The sequence below is a fragment of the Coloeus monedula genome (genome assembly GCF_965178545.1).
Source record: "Coloeus monedula genome assembly, chromosome: 7".
Taxonomy (NCBI): Eukaryota; Metazoa; Chordata; class Aves; order Passeriformes; family Corvidae; genus Coloeus; species Coloeus monedula.
In genome coordinates this window covers 40,393,035-40,419,060 of record NC_138787.1, presented here as the reverse complement: position 1 = coordinate 40,419,060, position 26,026 = coordinate 40,393,035, and the positions used below count along the sequence as shown (strand labels likewise).

At 37.8% G+C, this 26,026-nt stretch overlaps 1 protein-coding gene across 11 annotated transcripts in view; it reads left to right on the top strand.

Annotated features, from left to right (window-relative positions):
• The window catches only part of BAZ2B (bromodomain adjacent to zinc finger domain 2B), a 122,063-nt gene that overhangs the window by 82,445 nt on the left and 13,592 nt on the right, over positions 1 to 26,026 (top strand). For all 11 annotated transcript variants that reach the window (XM_082285535.1, XM_082285531.1, XM_082285536.1 and 8 more), the window contains 14 exons: positions 1,652 to 1,862; positions 4,571 to 4,663; positions 4,779 to 4,840; positions 8,903 to 8,968; positions 9,693 to 9,758; positions 10,438 to 10,482; positions 10,728 to 10,754; positions 11,943 to 12,008; positions 14,454 to 14,594; positions 15,345 to 15,599; positions 16,379 to 16,593; positions 17,997 to 18,071; positions 23,143 to 23,386; positions 25,014 to 25,076. In XM_082285535.1, the coding sequence (XP_082141661.1) occupies positions 1,652 to 1,862; positions 4,571 to 4,663; positions 4,779 to 4,840; positions 8,903 to 8,968; positions 9,693 to 9,758; positions 10,438 to 10,482; positions 10,728 to 10,754; positions 11,943 to 12,008; positions 14,454 to 14,594; positions 15,345 to 15,599; positions 16,379 to 16,593; positions 17,997 to 18,071; positions 23,143 to 23,386; positions 25,014 to 25,076 (1,629 nt within the window). The remainder of the gene's footprint in view (positions 1 to 1,651; positions 1,863 to 4,570; positions 4,664 to 4,778; positions 4,841 to 8,902; positions 8,969 to 9,692; positions 9,759 to 10,437; positions 10,483 to 10,727; positions 10,755 to 11,942; positions 12,009 to 14,453; positions 14,595 to 15,344; positions 15,600 to 16,378; positions 16,594 to 17,996; positions 18,072 to 23,142; positions 23,387 to 25,013; positions 25,077 to 26,026) is intronic.

Here is a 26,026-nt window from a genome sequence, read left to right as displayed (position 1 = left end):
TTCAAGTACTAGGCAGAGAAACAAAGCTTACACCTAAGTAATACTCTTAAAGATAGTAAGAGAATTAACTTCTAGTCAAGTGGTAGAGGTAAATATTTTTGATTAAATATTTGGATTTAGATTAAAAAATCCTTAGGAGTGATGCATGACGATGTGGTACACATTAACGATAGGGTCACGGTTCTGAACAGTGCATTTTCAGAACATCGCTAATAAAAGAGCCCTTTGGAATGTATGCAAACCAAGTGTGACTTGTACTCTGGGGGTGGTCTTAACTGGGAATGATTCAGACTTCAGGAAACTATCTTTGCAGATACTGGTAACTCCCTTGAAATCTGAATGTCTCATTAGCAAACTGCCATTTCTTTTGCTGAAGAAAACCTTTGTAAAAACCTTTGTAATTGAGAAGAATGAGCAGAAATAATTAAAAGACAAATTACCAGAATAAACACAAACCATTTATGTTTTGGTACAGTAAATTTGATTTTGGGGTTTATGTACATATAAATGTGAAAACTGAAGCATTCTAAATATAGTTTTGCTGAACTGATATTTAATGACGTTTTTAAGTTACCAACTTTCTTTCTTGCTTTAGCAGACATTTTCAAAATTTTTTACAAACCTTTTTAAGGCAAGTTATGAAGAAGTCCTGAAGGATACTTAGCTTGCAGATTTTTCCCTGCATTTCTCAAAAACTTGGGGGAATGGTGAAAGATGTTAAAATTTTGAAATACTGGTGTTTAATTAAACAGGACCACCTAGACTGTGCTCCTTTTCTGCTCAGTAGATTCAATAAACTCTACTTTTCAGTAACCAGTTAAAGTAAAGCTATTTCTTCATGAGGAATAATTTGGGTGTTTTTATTAACAAAGTATTTCAGAATCTGCTTTTGTGATGCCACAAAGTACTATAGTGCATGCTTTGTTTGGTTAGAGAATATAGTTAACATAACTTTAGTTTAGATTCATGGATGCTTAGAAGTTACTTTTGATTGGTTCAAGTTGGCACAGAAATTGTTTTGCAGTGGTTGGGGGAGAACTCAATTGTACTAACTAAAACTTGAAGATTAAAATGCATCTGTGTTTTTTCAGCTCAGTTGTTGAGCTCTACAGCACTCGAAAGCAGTATTTGAAAATACATTGCTGCCTTTGCTTGTTATGTATGCTAGAATTTCTGTAAACATTCTCTGTTGGAGCACAGCATCTCATAGCTTGACACACTTTTTCATTCATGTCGAGCAGTGGATTATGTGAAAGCAGCATAGTTGTTGTTGAGTTTACATAGTAAGGAAGGATATGTTTTGCCTTTTAGAAAGGGTTGAACAATTTAATTTGATGAAAAATAATAAAAAATAACATGGTAATGGCATATCTACTAGATAAAAACTTTGTATATGATTTAATAGTCTTCAAAATCTTTCCTAGTGGTACATTTACAAAAATTCTTAGTGATAGCCTCTCAATATATAGCTTCTGTGCATCATCAAGAAATTGTCCTGCTCAAATAGTACATCACAACACTTGCATATTTTATATCTACAACTTATCTGGGGAGGGAAAGAATCTCTTGCTGTTCATGTTCTCATCTTAGGTTTCGTTTTTTTTTAAATCTGTGTTTGTAATACCTCTCTGTGAAATGTGTCAATTAAAAGGGTGTGCAGTGGTGTCTTCTGAAGGAAGAGGAAGTCATTCCCCGTATCAGAGCTATGGAAGGGCGTAGAGGACGACCACCAAATCCAGATAGACAGCACTCAAGAGAGGAGTCAAGAACGAGACGCCGCAAAGGCCGACCTCCGAATGTTGGAAGCAGTGAATTTCTGGACAATGCCGACACAAAGCTTTTGAGAAAGCTCCAGGCTCAAGGTAAGAACTGTGTTAATATTTTCACAGAGAGAGGGTATCAGTATATAAAGAGTTAATGTTTTTCTTATAGGAGAGAGTGATTTGTCTCACTAGGATACTAGTATACAGCATTTTATTTTGGATATTTTTTACATGCTCTTATTGAAGACTTTTTGAAAATCGCTACACGTATATAGGTTTTAAAGAAGGATGTGCATGTTTAAAGACATGTCTAAAAGCTTACTCTATAGTTACTTTATTTCAATGTATAAAACCTAAAAAACCAGACATCCAGAAATCTGGTGATCACTGAAGTCTTTAATAGCCAAAATCAACAGATCTTCGTTTTCCTCTGTATCAGCTCAAACAGCAGTGGATCTAGAAACTAAAATTAAAACCCACTGAAATTAGCATTTCTGTAAAGTGCTTGGCTGTTCCAGGGAAAATGCTTTTTCGTATGAAATCCCTGATAGTCACAAGATTTAAATGCCTGTTAATTTGAATAATTAGTACCAACATTGACAGTAGAACTTCCATGGTATCAAGTACTACCGTGTATCAAAAGCTGCTTTTAAATAACTATCAGGTACATCCTTTTGAATATCAGTTCTGTAGTCCATAGCTGTATCATGTTTTTGGGATGCATCCAATTCAATATGAAAAAAATTTTACAGCCCATAAGTCAGGACATTTAACTTAAGTGTTCTTTCATGTGCCAAGCATGGATGTGTTTGGGTAGCAGCTTTGTATTTTGCATAATGTAGCATTTTTACATAGTGTAATGAAGCGTCTAGCATTTGCTGAGAGGCTTTGTAGTTATTGCTGAGACACAGTAACTAATTCTCGAAGTCCCATCAGTGGGAAAAGATAAGCCCTCTCACTGCGCCATTTTGCTTCATTTTGTGTCCTTCCTTTCCCCATATTGGGCACTTCAAGGGGTGGAGGAGAAATACTTAGGAGGACTCCCAAATGTCTTTTTTCCCCTCTACATACTGTAGTACTTATTAAATAGAACAAAACCTCTGGTCTGTATATACAAAATATTTAGAATGTGTAATTTTTGATATTACGTATGTTCATATCTTCCTTGCTGCTTTTTTTGTCCTTGTGAAAACATAAGAAATACCTCAGTGGCTCAGGCCAAGGGCTCATCTAGAGCAGAGCTCTATCTGCCGTAGTGGCCAGAGGAGATGCTGCTTGGAGAAACTGCGTGAACCTTATCCCTTCTTGATCAGTTTTTCCTCATGTATGAACCCTGGCATGCTGAGATATTTAATGAGTGATGTTGTAGAGCACATTTTTTTCTTATTCCTTTATTTTCTGTTTATTAAACTGTTGCCCATGAATTAGCCTGTTCTTTGTTTTTTAACCTCTTCGCAGTGTTTTTTCTACCGGTCTCATGTGGCAACAAGTTCCAGAAGTCTGCTAACTACTGGAACATTGTCATTTTTAACAAATGATGTTCTATTACTGTCAGTGGTTGTTCCTTAATTCCATTATTCCAGGGGTTGGAGAATAACAGTTCTCCAATTTATGTTATCCACCTCTTTGATGATTTTGCACATCTTGATTCTCTCTGTCCTTAGCCTTCTCTCCAAACTGAACAGCACAGGTGTTTTCAGTTTTTTCTCAGAAAGTAGTAGTTCCATCCCTTTGATCCTCTTCTGTGTCCTTTAATTTTAGTATTTCTTTTCTGGGTGTATTAGCTTACATTTACTATATGAGGAAGGTCCTCTGCTATCTTTGCCCACTGTTTTCACAGTATCACAGAATATTCTGAGTTGGAAGGGACCCACAAGGATCATCAAGTCCAGCTCTCACGTGAATGGCCTGTGTGGGGATTGAACTCAATGACCTTGGTGTTACTAGCACACTGCTCTAACAAACCGAGCCAATCCCAGGGTTTTGCAGGGCTCTTTCAGAGTTCCTTGCTGTTAGCCAAACCTTGGGTTTTCCAGAATGCTTAATATCATCTTCACATTTTGAGATTTAACTTTGCAGTTGCCTTTACAGGTTCTAATACTGATTTGTAAAGAAATCTTCTGCTAACCCTTCACTAAAGCTGACTGCTGATCACTCTTTTGCCTGGTGTCATTTAAAGAGCTTTTAGTTTGGAGCTTTTCTTCACTGACCTAACAGCTCAGTTTTATTAATAATGTGTGTGGAACACCTCTCCTATGAAGACAGGCTGAGAGAGCTGGTGTAGTTCAGCCTGGAGAAGAGAATGCTCTGAGGAGGCCTTAGAGCCCCTTCCAAGAAAGCTGGAGATGGACTTTTTCACAAGACCTGGAGTGATATGACAAAGGGGAATGGCCTTAGGTTGAAGGAGGGCAGGTTTATATTAGAGATTAGGAAAAAATTCTTTACTTCAAGGGTCTTGAGGCCCTGGTAAAGGTGGCTCAGAGAGGTTGTGGACTCCTCATCCCTGTAAGTATTCCATGTCAGGTTGGATGGGGCTTGGAGCGGCCTGGTCTAGTGGAAGGCGTCCCTGCCCATGGTGAGGCATGGAATGAGATAAAGTATCCATGTTCATTTGCACTGTTGATGTAGTTACTGATACATGACATGCCATTAATGATAGTTGATAGAAAAATTTTGTAAAAATCTGTGTGTAAAAAACACATCTGTTTGCTCTGTCTTTACAACATGCAAATGTCTGGAACACAAACTATATCTTTAGTGTTGGACAGCACTGTTTTTATGAACATAATATTTTCTTTTTGTAACAGAAATAGCTAGGCAAGCAGCACAAATAAAATTACTGAGAAAGCTTCAGAAGCAGGAGCAAGCGCGAGCTGCCAAAGAAGCAAAAAAACAGCAAGGTAAGTATTACTTGTTGAAGTTTGTGCATGTTAGTAGATTATTTTGAAAAGTGTTAATGAAAAGTTACGTTTCTCTTGCCATGTTCTGCTGATATTGTTTGCTTTTGTTTGTTAGCTATTATGGCAGCTGAAGAAAAGCGAAAGCAAAAGGAGCAGATAAAGATAATGAAGCAACAGGTAAACTATGCAATTGCTAAATACCTCTTTAAATTGTTTTAAATAATTCAGTTTGGTGTATTTCAAATATTTAGTAAATTACTAAGTATGCTGATTACAAAGTGTATGTTTTAAATCTAATTTTAAAGAGCACACTGTGTGTGTTACTTAAAATTCTAAACTCTATTAAATCTACCACTAACCCATCTTCCCAGGTGCCACATCAACATGGCTTTCAAATCCCACCAGGGACAGTGACTCCACTGCTGCCCTGGGCAGCCTGTGCCAGGGCTAGACAACCCTTTCCATGAAGAAATGTTACCTAATATCCAAGTTAAACCTCCCTTGGTACAATTTGAGGCAGTTTCCTCTTGTCCTGTTCCTTGTTCCCTGGGAGCAGTGCCTGACCCCCGCCTGGCATCACCCTCCTGTTCAGGGAGTTTAAGAAACTGAGAAGGCTCCCCTGAGCTTCCTTTTTTCTGAGCTGAGCCCCTTTCCCAGCTCCCTCAGCTGTTCCTGGTGCTCCAGCCTCTTCCCCAGCTCTATTGCCCTTCTTCTCCAGACACGCTCCAGCATCTCAATGTCTGTATATGATCTCAGCATCCCAACACTTAAAGTACTAGTATTAGTTTGCCTGTAAGTGACATCGGTGATATGGGAAGAAGACAGATATGCTGCTTGCCAGTGTAGGGAGAGAGTTCATGCGGCCAAAGCTCAGTTGAAGTTGGAGCTGCCAGAAATGTGGGGGACAATGGAAAAGAGTTTTTTCAAATATATTAATGGCGACCCTGGTTGTGTGTATAAATTAGGAAATGAGGGGCTGAAGAGCAGTGGTGGGAAGGGGCCTGGGGGTCCTGGTTCATGGCAAGTTGGGTATCTGTCAGCAGTGCCCTGGCACCCAGGAGGGATATCTTTGCCCTGGAGGGCATTAGGCCCAGCATCGATGGCCAGGCAAGATGGGGATTGTCCCACTCTGCTCTGCACTGGGGTGGCCTCACCTTGAGTCCTGGGGACAGTTTTGGGCACTGCAATATAAAAAGGACATTAAACCATTAGAGGCTATCCAAAGAAGGCCATGAGGGTGGGGAAAGGACTGGAGGGGAAGTCTTAAGAGGAGCGGCTGGGGGCACTTGGTTTGTTCAGCTTGGAAAAGAAGAGACTGAGGGGAGACTCACTGTGGCCTTCAACATACTCAGGAGGGGCAGCTCTGATCTCTGCTCTCTGTGACCGGTGACAGGACTTGGGAGAATGACTGGAGCTGAGTCGGGAGGTTTAGGCTGGATATCAAGAAAAGATTGACCAAACCCCGAGGGTGGTCGGGCATTGACAGGCTCCCCAGGGAATGGTCATGGCCCCAAGGCTGCCAGAGCTCCAGGAACATTTGGACAATGCTCTCAGGCACAGGGTGGGATTTTTGGGGTGTCCTGTGCAGGGCCAGGTACTGGATTGATGATCCTGATGGGTCCCTTCCAACTCAGCATACCCTACGATTTTGTGATATCTTGAGGTGTTAAACAAGCCAATAAAAATATAAAACCCTTCCACACCTTTGAAATCCAGATATTAAATCCTGACATACTTTTTTTTTTTTTAAGTAGTAAACCAAAATTGGTGTTACTGCAGACTACCTTAAATATCTCCATAAGAGATAACAATTAATTCTTGTTGGTAACTGTTTAAATTTTTCCATTAGGAAAGTGCTCAGTGTATTAGAGAGTGAGCTAGGAGTTGTCACTCTACCATCTATGAGTTAGAGTAGAAAAGGCTGAGAGAGCTGGGACTGTTCGGCCTGGAGAAGAGGAGGCTCAGGAGGATCTTGCTAATACAGCTAAATACCTGAAGGGAGGCTGCAAAGAGGTGACTCCTCTCAGAAGTGCCCAGTGATAGGAGGTTCCTTCTGAGTGTTGGGAAACACTTTGTCACCAAAATGGCAACTGAGAATTGGAGCAGGTGGCCCAGGGAGGCTGTGGAGCCTCCCACATAGATTTTCAATAGCAGCCTGGACGTCATCCTGAGTAACTGGTTCTAGGTGACCCTTCAAGGGCAGGGGTGTGTGGACAAGTTGACTTCCAGATTTCCCTCCCAACCTCAGCTAGTCTGAACTTCTGTAGATCGTGACAGTTTCAATGTGTCCACTTCTCAAGACAACCCATACTTGTTAAAGACAAGGAGCACAGTATGATTTTCAAATGGTCCTTACATTATCCATGTAATGTAGAAGGGTCCAGGAAGCAAGAATTTTTTAATTGTCAAATGCTTCAAATCCACACCTTGTTTGTCATCATCATATTCCTTTTTGATGTGTAACCTGATAACATTTTTATGATTTCAATATGCAGAGTACTTCTTCTCTGAGATAGTGATCTCTGCTGAAAAGTTTGTTCTGCATTAACTCTAACCTTTGTGGAGTTGGGAGGGTGTAGTACATGCTTTCAACTTTTGTTTTTGTTTTGTTTTAAAGTATAATGGGTGATAATAGAGATTTAAGGTCCATGCTGTGAGCTTTACATGGTGAAAAGTGTTCAGCACTGTCTGAACAAGGCCTCTGCTTGATAAGGTTGTATTATGTTGGACTTCTGAACAGTTAAAGGAGCTGGTAGGATTTGCCTGGAGTTTATAAGACTTCATGTATTGGAGCTCTATTTGTCAGAAAATTTTGCATGTCTTTCTCATCTGTGATTGCTCCTTTGCTGTTAAATATTTTAGATTATCTTTTCTTAGGGACTTGGTTTTGGTTTTAGTTATTTTTTGATAAAGTATATGCATCACTATGTGTTCCCCAGAGAGTAAAATTTTAGAGTGGTCCGTGTTCTAGAGTCTCAGGCCAGCTCACAAGAAAACAATGTATTCTGTACAGATGGGATTTATCCTCACTGTTGGGAAAACATCTGCTATTCCAGAGAAGATCATTGAGCTCCTTTTCAAGCTTCTGATCTAGGCCTCCCAGCTTGCAGGGCTTTTCGATGGTCTGGGTTTTGCTATTAAAACTTTACAGCAAGTCCGGCTGGATGGTCTTCAGATTGGTCCTTCCTTTTCTTCAGAATTCCTTCTTCCATTTCTTCAGAATGGTCCTTCCTAGTCACTGTGGCTCAACCAGCTCTTTTGAGATAATAAAATCTTAAATAACGTGCTAGCAAATTTTTAATGCTAATTTAACAGACAAACCTATGCAGCTCAGGTAATGTGAAATAATCCCAGTGTTTGCAATGGTTACATTTCTCAATCAATGTAATAAGCGTTCAGATTTTAGGGACTAATTCACGAGAAAGAAAAAATTAGAATATGGTTGCCCAGCATCCATCTGTGGAGTGCATAACTTGATCATTTTCTTCTCACCATGATATGAAACATGCTTAAATGTGTTGTACTACCCATTGTTCCTGTTCCAATTACTTGTTTTGTTACAGCATGTATACAATTCCATCCCCTAAGCTACATATTAAGGCTTCCAAAAATAGCATCAATTACCTGAGTGCTTTAAAAATCTGGAGAAACTGAAGGGTACTTAACTGAACATGTTACCCAGGTGGCATGTGGGTGAGTGTTACTGGCTGACAGAGCATGTGCTTTTGGTTTTGCTGAGCTCAGCTCTCCATGCTGCCCTTGGGACTGTAATGGCCTTAGAGAGGCTGCAAGAACTTAGGCACAAACAGTGCTTTGACAGATCTCGCTATTTCTTGTTCAGGGAGATCACTTCAAAACATTGTGTATTTCATGGCATAGCTCAGTCTTCTGTTCATTCCTAACTAGCTCCACCATTGTGAGCTGGAATTTGAATGCTCTAGGTTGCTTACTTGGTCATTAATCTGGTCCTCTTGAAGCTGATAAAAAAAACCAAACAAACTTTGACAGCTTAAACATGAGCACCTGTGCATAACTAGGTGTGGCTTCCTTCAGGGTTATACCAGACATCATCTAATACCAGTAAAAATTCTAACCGTATCTTGTTCTATGGGAACAGTTGACTAAAATGGGTGAAACTCAATAGCAAAGAAGTATGTATAAACTTTGTCATTTTTCAAATGTAAAAATAAATTTCCTTAATATATATTTTTAAAAGAGATAACTTTGTTACCCTTGTAGGAAAAAATTAAGCGAATCCAGCAAATTAGAATGGAGAAAGAACTTCGAGCTCAGCAAATTTTAGAGGTAAAAATAATGGCTGAAATGTAATTTTTCTGTTGCCATTTAAAAGAATGTTGTATTTTAATAGTCACACATGTAGTTGGGAATGTAACTAAATATAACAGCTCTAACAACCTGGACTTCCAAAGGCCAGTTCAAAAATGTGTCTTAAAATACTTTTCTTTAAAGATCAGCATTAACTGTAATCCCTAATCTTACAAGTATTCACTCGGGCTCACAATTTTCTGCCAGAATAGTCTTGTGTGTACTTAAGATAACACCAGAGCAATTCCTGTGCTAGAGAACAAGTTTGCAGTAACAGGGTGTTAAAACAGTATAATGCTCTGCTCTGTATGAAGTGCAGTGGGTTTAAAAATACTTTGTCTATATTAGAATATACTCTACAGGTTTGCTAGTGTACTAGCAAAGATAGATTGCTAGTTTTCAAGTCTCCACTGACAGAAAAATTAATAGTAATCTCTTTGCCATTGATATTGTTTCTGTGTATACTTGCTTTCTTAAAATAGCCAGGTGAAGCAATTTTGAGTGGGACTTGAAATTCTGGTTTAATTTTTATAAAGTAACTGAAATGTAAATTGATTGATCATGAAAGCTGCATCAGAGATTCCTTGCAATGTACAGAGTAAGTGATGATGTTCTTAACTTTTAAAGGTACATAACTTTGTTTCTAGTCAGATTATTTTCAAGTTGTGATGGTGGTGTTGTGTGACCTGTTTTGCATGCACAGGCAAAAAAGAAAAAGAAGGAAGAAGCAGCAAACGCCAAATTATTGGAAGCGGAAAAACGAATAAAGGTTAGTTTGGAGGACCTCCAAAAACAAGAGCTGTGTTATTGTACATAATGTATGTTGATGTATAAAAGCAGTAAATTTGGGATGCTGTTCATCACTGATGAAGCTGTACATAGAGACAGCGTATAATAACATGTATAAAAAGGCGTATAAAAAGGCATGAAGCATATGCAGAAGAGTTTGTGTATGTGTAACGCACACACAAAAATACATAGAGACAGTACTTTTTTATGTGGCATTACCATGAGTTTTGCTTATGTGACACCTGGTATGCATAACAAAATGTTCCTGCAGTAACATTATTTACAATATTCTTTTAAGCATACTGTATCAAAAAACTATGTTGTTTCTCAGCAAGCATAGTCTTTTCTAGGCTGTAATGCATACAAGACCACAGAACTCTCTTACAAATACTGGAAAATATAGTGTGTGTGTGTGTGTGTGTGTATAGAGATGTACTTCTGTTGCTGTTTTGGCATTCTAAGTATGTTCTAACATGGAACTCCCAACTCACCAGACTTACGGTCATTGTATACTCTGTGTACTTCCCTGTGCTCTGTTCATGGAGGTCAGGGAAGTTAGAATTTAACTCAGATGTGCTGTTTTAGTGTGGCAGAACGGTGCAATTTGGTAAGTAAATTTTGACTGATGTTTTAAATACACTTTTGTTCTTCTGTTGAAGGAGAAAGAGATGAGAAGGCAGCAGGCTGTTCTTCTGAAGCACCAGGTTGGTATGTTTGGTTGACCAAACAGACAATGCCAATTGTGAGCTACTACTTTAAGTTATATGGGGGGGTGGAATCCTCAAAATATGCCCTTTTTAAACTTCTGGGTTTGACTCCTGCACAGATTTTCTTTCGCCTTATGATTTTTTTGCTTTGCTTTGGTATTGGGGTCTTTTGGGGGTTTATAAAGTGGTTTTATGACTTTGTGATTTCTGTTTCATAATGTTGTGCCAACTCTTTCTACCAGGAGTTGGAGAGGCATAGACTAGATATGGTATGGGTATGTTTATTTTTGTACATCTAACACCGCATTGTGATTTGGTTGTGATATGGTTGTCATAGCAATGCATAAAATGTAGCACTGGCTGCTGTCATATTACATACTGCTGCATGGCTTTACAGCACAGTGCATTGCATACATCTGCTTGTCTTGTCTGTTAAGGAAAAAAAGACATGTCTTGAACATGTGTATAAATTGAATGTGGCAGTAACTAAATGTGGTTTTTAGCCAGGGATCTATGTTACTGATGTCCCAGTAAAAAATTGACTAGTATATAAAATCAGGGATTGATGCAAAATTAACAGGTAGTCACTTGGTTGATTTTTGCAAGCCTTGTCCCATTCACTGGGAATGAATCTAGACATTTTAAATACAATTTGATTTAACCTGTTTTAGAAATCAGGATGATGTCTTCCCGTTGTAAGATACTGAGGAAATTAGCTTTCAGTTGGTGGTAAATACATAATGTTATAAGTATACAATGAAACATTACAATGTAATCCTAGCCTCACCAAATTAGATGATAAAATTCCTATAGCCTTTAAGGGGGCCAAGATTTGCTGTACAGCTGTTAAGGCAAAACCCCTGTACTTGGTGCCCTAGAACAGTGCTCCTTAATGTGTTTGAAGCTACTGACATAATTTACTGAGGGACAGGCATCAGTAAATGCAAGTGTTGTTGCGTACATATATGAACCACCACTGGCTTGATTAAAACTGATCTAGAGCTGATAAAATTAATCATGTTAATTTGTTGCTTGGTTACAAAAATGTTAATATTTGCAATGTTTGAAAAAGACCAGTTTAAAATTTATGCTGAATTGGCTATTGAAGAAGTAAATTGCAAGTTCCGTCATAGCAGATGTAAGGTAACTGACCTGTTCCAGCCAACCATTATGCTTTTTGTTCTGCCAGCTTATGAAGGAGCATCACAACTGACCATAAGTAAATCTGTATGCTTCTTTTTTACACTGTCTCCATGTTCATTGCTTTACCTTTTTGCTTTTGATTGTTCTTGTATTTGCTTTCTAAACCTGAACTAAAACATGCACAGACTTGGCCATTCTTGTCCTATATTTAGTATTTACTGTGACTTGTCTATTAATGCTAAGTTTGTTACTTTGCTTTTTTACTGATTTGAAAATGTGGTTTAGTTTTGTTCTAATATTACCTGCTTCAATAGGAACGAGAACGGAGAAGACAACATATGATGCTTATGAAAGCCATGGAAGCACGGAAAAAAGCAGAAGTGAGTATTAACCTCTAAAAGTCTGAAGTTTTCATGGTTTCATTCTGCAGTCATCTGTAGAAGAGCTGTGTCTTTGTACATTATGTATAATTTAATATGTGTACGTTGCAGCAGTAGGACAAGAGCCATTAGGCACAAATTGAAATACAGGAAATTCTGTTCAATGTTAAAAAAACTGGTTTACTTGGAGGGAGATGGTTGAACACTGGCACAAATTGCCCAGTTTTGAGAGTTTTGGATGTTCTTGAGAGGAAACATAAGTAAAATGCAAAACCCCCATAATTACTAACTTACTTTTTGTTTTACTTTTTATGTATTTCTCTGTATCCTGAGACTCTTCTTATGTCTGTATCCTGAGACTTTTGTAAACAAAGTACAGATAACTAAGATATTGAAATAAGATAAGCATCATTATAGCAAGTAGTTGTTAAGGAAATTGTTAAAACTTTTCTCTATAATGTATTTACAAATTCAGATAAAAGTGACTGACCAAAACCAAGAAAAACTGAATAATACTTCAGTGCAAGGAAATAGAGGAAGATGATACCCTAAGCACCCATTCCACTGGCTAAGTGGTCACTTAGTCTGATCCAGTGCTGTAATTATATTCTTACTCTAATAGAAATAGAACAGTGTTTATTTCAACCAATAAAAGTAAACTTAAAATAGATTATGAAACTTACTGCAGTTAAAGTTTACAGTTTTAATAATAACTGTAAATTACTGTGTTGCCATGTAAATATCCATATATACTTCTTTTGTTTCTTCTGTCATAGTGTTTCAAATTGGCAAAAACAAGTTGTAGGAAATGCCAGTTGGCCTTGAGACATTGACATAGGCTAAGATAAAAAGCAATAAAACATTTTCAAAAAACCAATCAGAGAGTATTTTCCATTTTAAAATGAAGTTGGGGATTTTGTGCTGCTTCAGTGTATTGTGATTTTTCCATACAAGATGTCCCTTATGAACTCAGCATAGATAAAGAGGGCCTGTGTTGGCAGTACAGAGGATGCTTACACAGTTGTAGAGCAGCAAGCAGCTGGGTAGTTCTGAATGTCACTGCTTTTTTTTCTGCCAGTGTAAATTTATTGGTCCAAACATGTTCTTTGTGTCCAATGTGAAACTTGATCTTGCATAAAATCCACTAAAGACTGTAGTAGTAGAAGTCATGATCTCTGTGCACTCACAGTGTTTATCCCCAGGTGTCACCAGTGGTCTGGTATACGATACAATCTATATTCCGTATAGAATGAAAAGGAAGAATAAAAAGTCAGGGGGCCTGCTAGAACTCTACAGAGAAGTCAGTGCTTAATACTGACCTACAAATGCATCTGAGCCCTGACTTAGTATTGCCCATACTCTCATTGTTGCAAAATATGGTGATAGTAAATGGACGAGACTAGAATGACCTCTTAAATTAACAAAATAGTAGGGAGTGGTTCTGAGCAATGGGAAGCAGCTTGACTCGGTTCTTTAGCCTTTTGGTGTCCACAGGTGAAAAGCACATAAAGTGTCTCCAATTTTGTATTGTATCAAGTTCTTAAGTAGTGGCTCACACACACACATACGTGTTTGTTTAAATGCACAGTTCTGTATCCTGAAGAGATGGCATTGAATGTGGCAGATTCCATACATTTTGCACTCGATATTGGTTGCACAGTGGTGTGTAGGGAATTGTGGCATCAGGACAATGGATTGGTGTTGAACATGTGGCAGCAGAACTCCTGGCACCGGAGATGGGAAAGGCCATGGAAGCTCCAGGTTCAGAGTCAGTCTGGGTGTGTTACAGACAGAGTTAGTGTAGTATTGGTGTGACTCCACTGTGGAGGGTGTTTAAGAGGCAAATAATAGGTGCTTGGCTTCTCACTTGATGATCCCTATGTTCTGGTTGTGCAGATAACACATAAAGGACTGTTCAGTTTCAGGTTGCATGCAAAGTGCATGGTAATTCAAGGCCAGAAGCTACCTGTGTTTGAACAGATGAGTTGTGTTTTATAAGGTATTCATATCTAGTTTATGTATTATGGGACTTTTTAAACCATGTATTGTTTGGAGACATTTCTTGAGTGGTCTCTGCTGTAGCAGGTGCAGATTAATGATACTGGTGTGTAAGCAGAGCCTTCAAAATCAGATGCCTTGCATGGCAATTCTTTGCCATATTTTCACTCAGTCATCTTTCTGAAATGGTACTTCAAAGAGTTTCTCAGTGCAAACATACTTAAAACCTGTGTCTGCATGGACAGGAGAGAAAAAAGTGAATCTTAGATAATTTTACAAATTCAGTGATTTTGTTCTCGTTTTCCCCTCCCCTTTGCTTTAATGCAGATTCTTTGATTGATGTGGTGATTATTGAGGTTACAGAAATAGTGCTTTTAAAGTTCTTAGATTGTTCCTTTGTAAGCTTAAATTGTGGGGTTTATTTTTTTCCCTTTTAATTGTCTTAAGGAAAAAGAGCGGCTAAAGCAAGAGAAACGTGATGAAAAAAGATTAAATAAAGAACGTAAACTGGAACAGCGACGATTGGAATTAGAAATGGCAAAGGAGCTGAAGAAGCCTAATGAAGATATGTGCTTAGCAGACCAGAAGGTAATCACAGCAACATAAACTTACTTTCTTGCTTCTTGTTTGTGTATTTTATAATTCTGCCATAACTTTTTTCTTGCAGCCACACTCAAAGCATTCAAGTTTTAATCGAGGTAATTAGAGAACTATTTGAAATATATACAAATACAAGATACTAGGACACTACACAGTAGCATATGTTTAGTTAATGAAAAGCCTTTTGTTTAAAAGAGGCCTGCTTCCCAAAGAGCACAATTGCTTCAAAAAAATTCTTTATTCAAGTTATTTTTACGTCAGGAAAATGCATCATGTCTCAGTACACAGGCACTAACTAGATAGTCATCTAGAGAACTCTTACAAGCTGTTGCACAAAAAAAATTACTCTCCCAGTCTTCCAGGTTCTTAGTTCTTGTCCTTAAGGACCTGACAAAAGTCGAGTTCAAAGTCTCTGTTCCAGAGAAATCCCTTCCTTTTTTCCCCTAAATAATTTTACACCACCTTTTACGGTAGTTTGGCTCAGAATAGATCCTAACAGTGTCTCCTGTCCAAAAAGGGAAGTATTTCTTAATCTCTTCCCTCCTATAATTTGTGAAAAGTTAAACATGTTTCAGCATTGAATGGATGAGGGGTGCAGTTTCCCTGTCGCCTGTACCTTCCAGCATTGCCGTGCTGTGGGTCAGAAGGAAGTGTTGATCAGTTTTCCCAGCTGGTATCAAAAAAGTTTTCTTTTGAAATTTGCTGCTGAATCTTTTACATTTTTTCTTTACTTTCCAGCCTTTCCCAGAGTTGCCTCGCATCCCAGGCCTCGTTCTTGATGGAAGCACATTTTCGGATTGTCTCATGGTAGTGCAGTTCCTGCGTAACTTTGGTAAAGTTCTTGGCTTTGATGTGACCGCAGATGTTCCCTCCCTGAGTGTTCTTCAAGAGGGTTTGCTCAACATAGGGGACAGCATGGGAGAAGTACAGGACTTGCTTGTGAAACTTGTCTCTGCAGCTGTGTGTGATCCAGGACTTGGTACAGGATACAAGGTAAAAAGAAAAAAAAAAAAAGGAAAAAATCCATATTAAACACTCTGTATGTATGAATGTATTCTTCATAATGCATCTCTGGCACCTCTATCTTACGGATTTCCATTCTCTTTCTTAATTCATTTCTTCAGTGTCACAATTCTAATGTTACTCCAAAACTTTGTGTCCCATCAGCCTTCCATTTTCCAGAAGTGATGTACTTCTGTGCATTCTCTCTACACACAAACACACATCCCATTTTTATTTGGACCTTTTGTAGGGCACTGTCACATTGGTGGCCATGTATTTTAACTCCTTTCTGTCCATTCCATTGCATTCTTAGCCTCATGTTATATTCTCAGTGAATTTTGCCACTTCTTTCCCTAAGGTCTGGTGTCTAGGTCACTTAATCAAAACCCTAATTCATTCATGGCTCTCTTTCTTACTGGCCTTCTTTTTCAAGCCAATACAGCTTTCTTCTACTCTAGAGCTCTACATAGCATCATTGAACAAAGCAGCATTCATCAAGTTTCAGCTGGACCATGCCTTTTTACATGTAATCCATTTAATTATTATTAACGTTATCTCTGTTTTTAAAAATGTAGAGATGAAGACATTCTGATTTGTTACTGCATTTAAGATTTACATTTGCTTGCATAGTTTCAAAGAATAATCATGTTTAAGTCCTTATGTAAAAATGCAAACAAACCCATACCATCTTCTATAAACAATAATACAGCCTACAAAGGAAAACAGTATTTTTTAAACATGATTGTTTGAAATGTCTTTGTTCTTTCTAGGCTAAAACTATTCTTGGGGAGCACTTACTGAATGTTGGTATCAATCGAGATAATGTGTCTGAGATTCTGCAGATTTTCATGGAGGCTCACTGTGGGCAAACAGAGCTGACAGAGAGCTTGAAGACAAAAGCTTTTCAGGCACATTCTCCAGCTCAGAAAGCATCAGTACTTGCTTTTCTGGTCAATGAGTTAGCATGCAGCAAAAGTGTAGTAAGGTAAGATTTTTCCCAAACAGGTGTGTAAAAATAAAATTATAAAAATGTTGTAGTTCAGAAATGCTCTGTATTCACTGTGTTCTGTTACAGGAGGACTACTGATGTTCTTTAAATGAAAGCTGAAATTGGTTGAGTTACTGCTTTTTACCTTTATGTACTGTTGATATGATGGAAGAATAGAACTTTTCCATGTTTGGTCTGTAATTTTGTTTTCAAAGCTTGAACCAAAATTTCTCTAACAATTTTTGGAATAAAAGATGAGGTTGATTACAAAGAAATTTACTAGGTATTCTAGGGAATAATTTAGAAGAGTTATTCGAGGCTTCTGCAGTACACTGTTTTCCCTTTTTCCCTTTTGTTTTTGAAGATGTTTGTTGTCCAGATACTTTAAGTAGGATCATAAGGTGAGTTGCAAGCTTGATGTATCATCATAATAATTCAAGGAAGTGTATATTGCATTTGTGGTCAGTAGTGTATAGCATTTCATAATTTTAAATCCCCCCTATGTTCAACAACTTGTCAAAACCCACCAACGTGCAATAAAAAGTTAGGAAATGCCAGTTTCTAGGGTGCCTGTTCTTCCACAGACTGACTTCCTGTGGTAAAGTCTTTCATCGCCTGATTGAGTGCTGCTTTGTTTCCTGGTGTATTCTGCTGGGTTTGGGACACTGTGCTGCAAAAGTTAATTGGGGTTGTGTAAGGCAGGAGTGGGAGAGATGCTTCAAGTTTTCCAAAGTTGAAAAACAGCAGAAGTGGGCAGTGCAAGTGCTGTGCATCAGCTGTGCAAGAAAGTTCATGCATATCAATCAAATTCATCATAGAAAGAAACTTCCTCTTGTTGCAGATGACTGTGAAGTCTTATTTGTAAAAATGATCAGTCAGAACTTGAGTTTCTATATTTTGATCATAGAAACAACTATAATCTGCTGAATTGTTGAGGTCATGATGTCTCGGAAGTGGGCTCACAGATGGTGACTGTACCAAAGCCCCTTTTTTGGTTCTTCAGTGAAAAGTCAATGTTGGATTGTAGATCCCAGGGATCCTAGGCAGAATACCTCAGATGTACCAGTGGTAACTGTTTTTTCAGCACAGGGCTACATGCTTTGTGGCAAAGACATTTGGAAGCTTGACACTGAACTAGAGCTACAAAAAGAAATGTTGAATGCCGTGCTTCTTGTGGAAAGAAAGCTGAGGTGATACTGTGGATAAAGACTGACATATGTACAGCAGTTATGCTGCATTGGCATTCCTAGTATTGTCATTTCCCAACTTGAAAATGATTTATTTTGAATTTTAATGATTTCTCCAAGACAGTTATTTGAGGGGAAAGTGTTTATATATAAATGTCTGTCAGAAAAAGATACGTAAGTTCACAGTTAATGGATTATTTTCATCTTTGACAGTGAAATTGATAAAAACATTGATTATATGTCAAACTTAAGGCGAGATAAATGGATGGTTGAAGGCAAACTTCGGAAGTAAGTTTCATTTCCTTAAATATTACAATATATTGCTTTTTTGCCTTTGTTCATGTACGCTGCTGTATAGGGAATTGGCTCTAAGCACAAAATCAGTTGATGAAGTTACAGGTTTACCAAGAAATTAGTAATCAAACTGCTTAATTAAGGCAGATGTGGATTTAGAATGTTGCAACACCAGTCTTTTACATCTGTTAAAGATGCATGAGATTCAGAGGGTTAGTGTCCCTCAGAATTGGAGCAAAGTCAAGTCTATTTTGTACTCTTTGGAGGAAAGTAAAAACTTTTTAAGAGGAATATTAAAGGAGCCGTAAAATTGCTATTGACAATCAAAAGTTTATTTGAGCCTACCATAATTCCCAGTGTTCGTTCTGAAAGGCATTTTAAGACAACGTGATTTTTCATACAGCAATTGCCAATCGAATTTTGCTAATTTATGTTATCTTAGTGTTTCTCATCTGTCAGTGTCACGTTGTTCCCTGTAGCTGGGGATCATATGTAGAATGCAAACTTTGAGATATTTTTTATATTTCTATTTAAGGTAAAATTGGAATTTCTTAAGGGTTGTCAGTTTCATATTCACTGTTCTCCCATCCTACAAGACAAAATTCCATACAGCAAGCATACTGGCTCCAACCATCAGGAAGCTGGACGGCATAAAGTTAATGAATCACAGGCGGTAAAAATGCATTGCCAGACTCTGCTTTTTTTTTTTTTCTTTGTCATCTTTACCTCTTGCTAGGAATGGTAAATCCTTTCTTAGTCCTTGCTTTAGGTACTTGTGTTTCTAATCTTATGTCTCCATTTTTTCCCTTTAATGTATCTCAGAAGGAAGAAGGAGAGAAGTAAAGAAGAAGGACAAGAGGGAGGTAGAGGAAAAAATTAGACCAGTAAAAAGAAATTCTCTACTAATACTGCAAATCCCAGTCTGCACAGAGTTAATGTATTTTATCCTTTAGGATAACCCAGATACTTTTTTTCTGTCTTCATCTGTATCCTCTTGATGGGATATAGTTTCAAAAGTTTTTTTGAAGTTCTGATGTAGCCACAAGTTACCATCAGCAAAATGGGACCCTTCCCTGTCCTTGTCTTCTTAGGGCCTGCTTAGTCTTTCTCTCCCTCCATCAAACTGTAAGTACTTGTAGATGTAGGATCTTCTCTTTTCCTTATAATCTCTAATTTCTTTCCTTTCAAATAGTGAGCATAATACCCTGAAGTTCCAAGCTCCTCCTGCTTGCTACAATCATTTCTTGGTTTTTTTCCATCATGCGTGGATTTCAGGTTCCAGTAGTGCTCTCCCTATTTTTGAGTGCAAGTATTGCAGCAAAGCTCAGAACTGTTGCTCTTCTGCTTCTTTGAATTCACTGGGCGTGATTCATCTCTTTCATCTTTGATTCAAAATTTTTGAATTTTCCACTGTTTTTCTGATGAACTCCAAGAAGGTTTTAGAAGAGCCTTCTTTTATCAGTTTTAAACAATGTTTTCTTCTTTATTATGTCAATTGTGTTTTCCATAAACCCCTACAGCTGTTCTGGGGCTTCTCTGAAAAGAAATCCCTAAACCTCAGTCTTCTTTTTGCTATTTTTTTCTACTTCCACACTTCATTCTAGCACGTTACCTTCCCCATCCATTCACATCTTGGTCTAATTTTTAAGCATCACAGTCCCAAACAGTTTTGCATGGGAATACCTGGTTAGTCAAGTACTCACTGTGTGATCAGCAGCTGTGGCCTCTTTTCACATGCCTACAGACCTTTATGTGCCCCTCAGCACATGTCCCTCTTGTAGGGGATGAATAATGGAGGCTGAGGAATGGGTTTATTTGATCTCAGCCTGGCTTGCCAGTGTTTGCAGATGTTAATCTTCAAACCTCTGTGTCCAGGCTGCCTGGAAGTATATTCAAGTAGGATGAGAAAAGATTCTATCTGCATCAGATATGTTCGATTAGGGATATTTTTTGTGCTTAAGTTTTCACTTTTTAATGACATAAGCTTCTCAGCTGGGGAGGAGGGCAAAAATAAATACAAAAGCCTGTGCTTGAGGGATACAAATAAGCAACAATAAAATCCCAGGTTGGAAAAGGGAATCACTGTATTTTGTTTTAAGGGATGCTTTCCCTCTCCCTGCTCTTCCCTTCTCCTCCTTCCCTCAAGGACCTTAATAAGTGTAATATATGTGGTTAGAAATTGAATTCTGAATTGCCTGGACTGTTTCTGCTTAGCTGATGGTTAATGAGAGGTTGCATCTAATTCCTTCTTTATCACATTTAGATGTGAATCTTGCTACTAATCCCTTTCTTTGTAAAGGCACCTATCTCATACAGTCAATTGATCTTTCTTTGTGCTTTCTGTGTGGCAGCTGTGGTCAGAAGACTGTCTCACCTGAGATGATTCTGTGATTTTTTTTTTTTAAACTAGATAATCAAAGTCTCAGCATCTCCTTTTCCATTACATGTCTTCTCTTTGGCATCTCTTTTGTAGCCAGATCAATATAAAACAGAAGAAAAATTAAATACATCCTCTTAAAGAATTAGGTCATAATTTGGTTTTTTACAAGACTTGAAACAAGTTTTTCACTTGTGCAGCAATGTTCTTTTAACATGCCAGTGTTATGGTATGCTCTAAGTTAATTTCTGTTGAATGAAACCATTTCAACTGTAAATGATGATGGTATATGAAAAGCAGCGTCACTAAAGGGAGAAATTACACCCTGAGTTTGGGTAGGAGATGCTAATGCTGATTTGCAAAACTTCCATTTTTTGAGATGCAAGGTGAAATATGTTAAAAGTATATTAAAAGTAAAATGTTCAGAATTTCTTTGCCTTGGTACTACCTATTACTTACATGCAGAAATTATGGGGAAGGCATGAAAGCTAAGTCAGAAGGTGAATTTTCCTTCTGTGATTTAGTAAACATTATAGATCAGATTAGAGCAGGCTTAAGTCAGTCATATGGTTCTCTGATGGGCCACCTACTCTTATTATAGGACAGTAGACTTTATAATTCTCTCAGCAGTTGCAGATGCTGGTTTGGTCCATACCTGAAGGTGAGAAAGAACAGTTTCCTAAGTGAGGGTTTTCTTCTCTTAGTGAACCATGTGTAGGTAGCAACAGAAAAATTATGCTGCTTCTTGAAATAACCAAGCATTTTAAAAGTTACACTGGCATTGGTTTCTGCCTCTGCTTTGGGTACGGACTGCTGCTTTCTTATGCTTGTGGTGCTACCAAAGGAGAGCATCTTTGGTTCATTTGCATCCTTGATAATTTGCAGTATCGTGGAAGCTTCCTTTAATGCTTGACAGCATTACATCTTTAGTTTTGCTTTCAATACAGGTAGCCTTTTTTGTTTCTTCTCACTCCCCTTTGGTATATGAAAGAGGTGTTGGCACGTCATTGAACATTCACTTGCCAGTTTTATAACTGAATTGTCTTTATATCTTAGTGTAAATTGTCTCTAAATTTGTCCAGTGCTGCAGCAGTTAATCCAGTCATTGACTAGTGATTTTGGTAGTTAATTCCTGTGTATGGGCAGGAATTTCCAGTCCACACGAAGAGGGTTTGATGGCTTGAAGTTATCCTTGTAAAAAGGAAATCAGTTTTCTACAAAAACTTAGTTCAATCGCCTGAGTGGTATTGATGCTCAGTGACACTAAGGGTTTTTGCACCACACATGAAAATGTTATTTGCTTCTAAATTCACTGAGAGGCCTGAGATTTTTTTTTTTTTTTAAAAAGGTATTTTAAATCACTAAAACAGGTAAACATCCACTTGATTTGGAAAAATAAATGTATAAAACTTTATAAATTCTCCAGTGGATTAACCAGTGCATAAAAACCCAACCCAAACCAAAACGACAAACCCAAAGCCCAGCAGTTTTCAAGTCCCCTTGATGATTTCTTGGCTAACAGTCTTTTTCTAAAAGAAGTGCTGCTCCCAGTTGAACAGTGACACCTTCATTTCAGTCTGTGCTGTTGAGGACTGGCTCTGGTTATCGGCATTTTAGAAGGCTAATAGATTTGTCAGTATTCCCTGGAGCCAGTACTTGGACAGCACTCATTGTACTTGTAGCCACTTGCTGTATGGAATATTGTTCTGTAGGATGGGAAGAGAGAGGAGTACGACAAGGAAAAATTACGTCCTGGTAATTGTGTTTGTCGTTACCGTTCTGCTTTTCCCATCCTACCTTCTTCAGTCATCTCTTACAAAATCTTTGTCTTTTCTACACGTTTATGAATCTCTTCTAAGTCAGTTGCGTTTTTGGTCTGCGTGATAAGTGACTGGTTCAGCCTGGCTATTTACACCTCCTGTGGTTCAGCATGTTTGCCTGCAAGCTCCCTGATAGGTGGAACTGTAATTTTTGCTGTGTGGAATCTTGTCTTATAGGGGTTTTATAGAAGAAGGAGGTCTACTACAACCATAATAACTGGTATGTAAGTTTCCCTTTTCTTTCATAAAAGGAAAATTGACAGTTTGATTAATCTTTAGTGATTAAGGTAACTAAAATTCCCCAGAAAATAAGTATATCTAGAATAAAAAGATCAGCTAAAGGCCTAAAGTCAAATAATATTTAAAGTTCACAAAAATCGGGAAAAAAAAAAAGAGAGAAAATTAAACCAACATTGCCATTGCCATGCAATGTATATAATTTCGTACTTCCAAGTGAGGATTTTTGCCTTTCCCCCCACTCCCTCAGACACAGGTATTTTGTCATCAAGTTCTTAAATGCATTAAATAGAACCATTTCAACTTCTTTATCTTTTTTCTTCTGTATCGTCTTTCCTGACTTCTCAAAATCCCTCCGGTGTTTCATTTCTTCTGGACAGTTACACAATAAAATTGACCTGCGAGAAACAAAGTCTATTCAGAACGGAACCAAGAGTCGTAAGGGGTTTTATAACCTCAGTTTTTCTTGTTGACTAGTGACAATGAATCTTGAGAAAATACAGTGTCATGATAGAACAGAAGCTCTACTTTAAATCTGACATCTATGATTTTCTTTCAATCTCATAGGAGGAGAGGTATGTTTATGCTACAGACATAATCCATAATTTCTCCCTTTCTCATGTGTTCTAAGGCTTAGAATCATTCATGCCAAGAAAACTGGTAAAAGAGATGCTGCAGGCAGTGGGGACGGAGGCGAGGAACCCCATTCCTTGGAGACACCCGCACCTGGCCGCAAGCGCCGGCGGAAGGGAGGGGACAGTGACTATGATGATGATGATGATGATGACAGTGATGATCAGGCAGATGAGGATGATGAGGATGAAGAAGACAAAGACGATAAAAAAGGAAAGAAGGCAGAAGTTTGTGAGGATGAGGTAGGGAATTTTTAGTATAGTGAAATTTTATTTGCCAATAAACTAAAACTTGTTTTCCTTCTGTTTTTCTGTAATATGGTACTGTTTCCCCAAAATGTTGCCATGAAAAGGAGGGAAGAATAACTTACCTCCAATGTTTTTAAATTTTTATTAGTTTTTATTATTTTGTTAACTAAAAAACAGAAGAGTAAAGTTATGTTTAACATTCTCTATTGTGAAGCTTGAGTGACCTTCCTGTGTATTTTTTCACAGCTTCTCCCAGGTAGTCGCTGCCTGACTGTATTTGATCACAAGATGGTGAATTCTGTTAGTCAGTGTCAGATACAATACAGGAAGGATCACTGAATGATTTTTAGCTGGCTGAACTGATTTTTAATGGAAATGCACAGGCTTCCACTGGATGGAACCTGATACAAGGCACAAGCAATAGAACTACGTTTTAGTGCACTTGGTGTTGCACTGGGTGTTTTCTGTTTGCCAGAAAATGATCCATTCATGCAAGGTTTGAAGATTTTTAAGACTGCTTGAACAGTGCATATATCCAACATATGTGAACTCAGATCTTTGCATACACCCTTTATTAGAAACATAGCTGATTTCTAGAGTAGGAATAGCCCTTTGTGATGTTATTCTGGATTTATTTCAAGTACTAGAATTTGTATGAATTTAAGAGAATACCTTTAAGGAGCAGCCCAGAGTTCTTAAAAATAATTCAGAATTAAAAATAAGTAGTATTTAGATTTCTAATCTCAAATCCATCCCTTAATCCTTTTCCCTCTTGTATAATCTCCTGTGTTGGTGCACTGGGTGCTTCACAGACAAAATTCCAGTAACTGGACAGAAATTCATTTTCTGATCTACCAGAAGATCCATTGCATTTGTGTTCTGTGTGGTTTTTCAGAAGGCTTCATTCTGATACACTTTTACAGAGCCAAGTAATACAAGACTTGTATCTTATGGTGCAGATGATTTTGGCCATATTCTTTTGGAAATTTACTGTTATCTCCAAAGATTTTCTTCAACTAAATTAAAACTCTTCTCATGGAAAAGAATCTCATTTTTAAACAGTCAAGAAGAAGGCAACCACGGACTTCATCATGAGTGCATTTCTCTTCAAAAATCAGCAGGATTGATGCTGTAACTTTTATAGCAGAGTTGTAATTTAAATTGGCTCTACAATTTCATGTAGACATTGAAATAAAATACAAATGTGGACTGACCAAAGACTTACTGATAAAATTTTAACACATGCCATTATTTAATGCATGAGAAACACTTAAAATTATCTTGACTATCTAAAAAGCTTCATAGAAATGAAGATTAAATTCTACAGTGTTATGTTCATGCACAAACTGAGTTACTTCCAGTTTTCAGCAAACAATTGGCCATGAGCTTTCTCCTTTGTCCACATCTGGGGTGGTTTGAAAAAATTCAAGGTGTATCCTCATTTCAGTTATGTTGTTGCTAGTGAAATATATTGCACAAGCACACAATTTGAACTTTTTGTTCTCTTTAGTATTTTCCTCTCGTTTTCTGTTACATCTTTTTCCTGTAATAATGATAAGACATAGTATTATGATTTTATCCTGAAATAAATTTGGTGTGACAGTAGATTTGGTGATTACAGGATGATGGGGACCAGACAGCAAGTGTTGAAGAACTAGAGAAGCAGATTGAGAAACTGACAAAGGTGAGAGAGACCATTAGTCTTTTTTTTTCTACAAATGTTGTTACTGGATGTCAGGAGTTAGTATATTAAACATAATTTTCAATGCTCCAACTTAATATAAATTGAAATAAGTATCTACTCTAGTTTTGTGAAAGTATGAATGATGCTCCAATTCATGACACCTGAATTTTGAGTTCAGTCTGGTTGGCCCTAAGTGGATGTCACTCAAAAGGCAGTTAATAATAATAGTTGATAATATATTTCCACTTCTGAGACTAAAAAGTAATGTAATCTTTATCCAGATCTACTTGATATATTCCTGTTTGTTGATCTTAGAAAGTGATGACAAATTCTGTATATGAGAAGCAATGGCTTCAGTTATACAACGGATTGTGGTTCTCATGCCCTCCTTTGCATGCTGATTTCTGCAGTTGTGCTCCAAGCTAATACAGAGCTGTCTGGGCTTCACATTTTGAAAGAAGCAGCAGTAGAATAGGAAGAGAAGTGTAAATGAGAAAGATGTAATGCTGTAATCGGGGGTACTCATGGCCCATGTTTTTATTGTTCCTATTAGAAAATCTGTCATTTAAGACTTTGTGTGTTGGTTTCTCTCATGTTCCAAATTGCAGTAAATTAGCAGTCCAGGATTCCACCTGACTCCCAGCAGTGTCAAATTTAGCAGAGCAAGAACTGAATAAACAAACTGAAGTTCTTGTTGGCCCCCCTCAAAGAGCTGTGTTATGTTCAAAGACAGAATTTATTTTTGTGAATTGTTGTTCTCATTCTTTTATGAACAGCTAAAATATCTTGTTACTCTCCCATCAGCAGTTGCACTATCATCTGTCTTTGGGCCTCTGTTTACCATTTCCTGATGCTGTTTAACTGTTAGGATTTCAGCTGTTCTCATGCAATGAAATCTTTGATCCACTGCTTTTTGAGAGTCAGGGTTAAAAAGACAGGGTTCACCACTG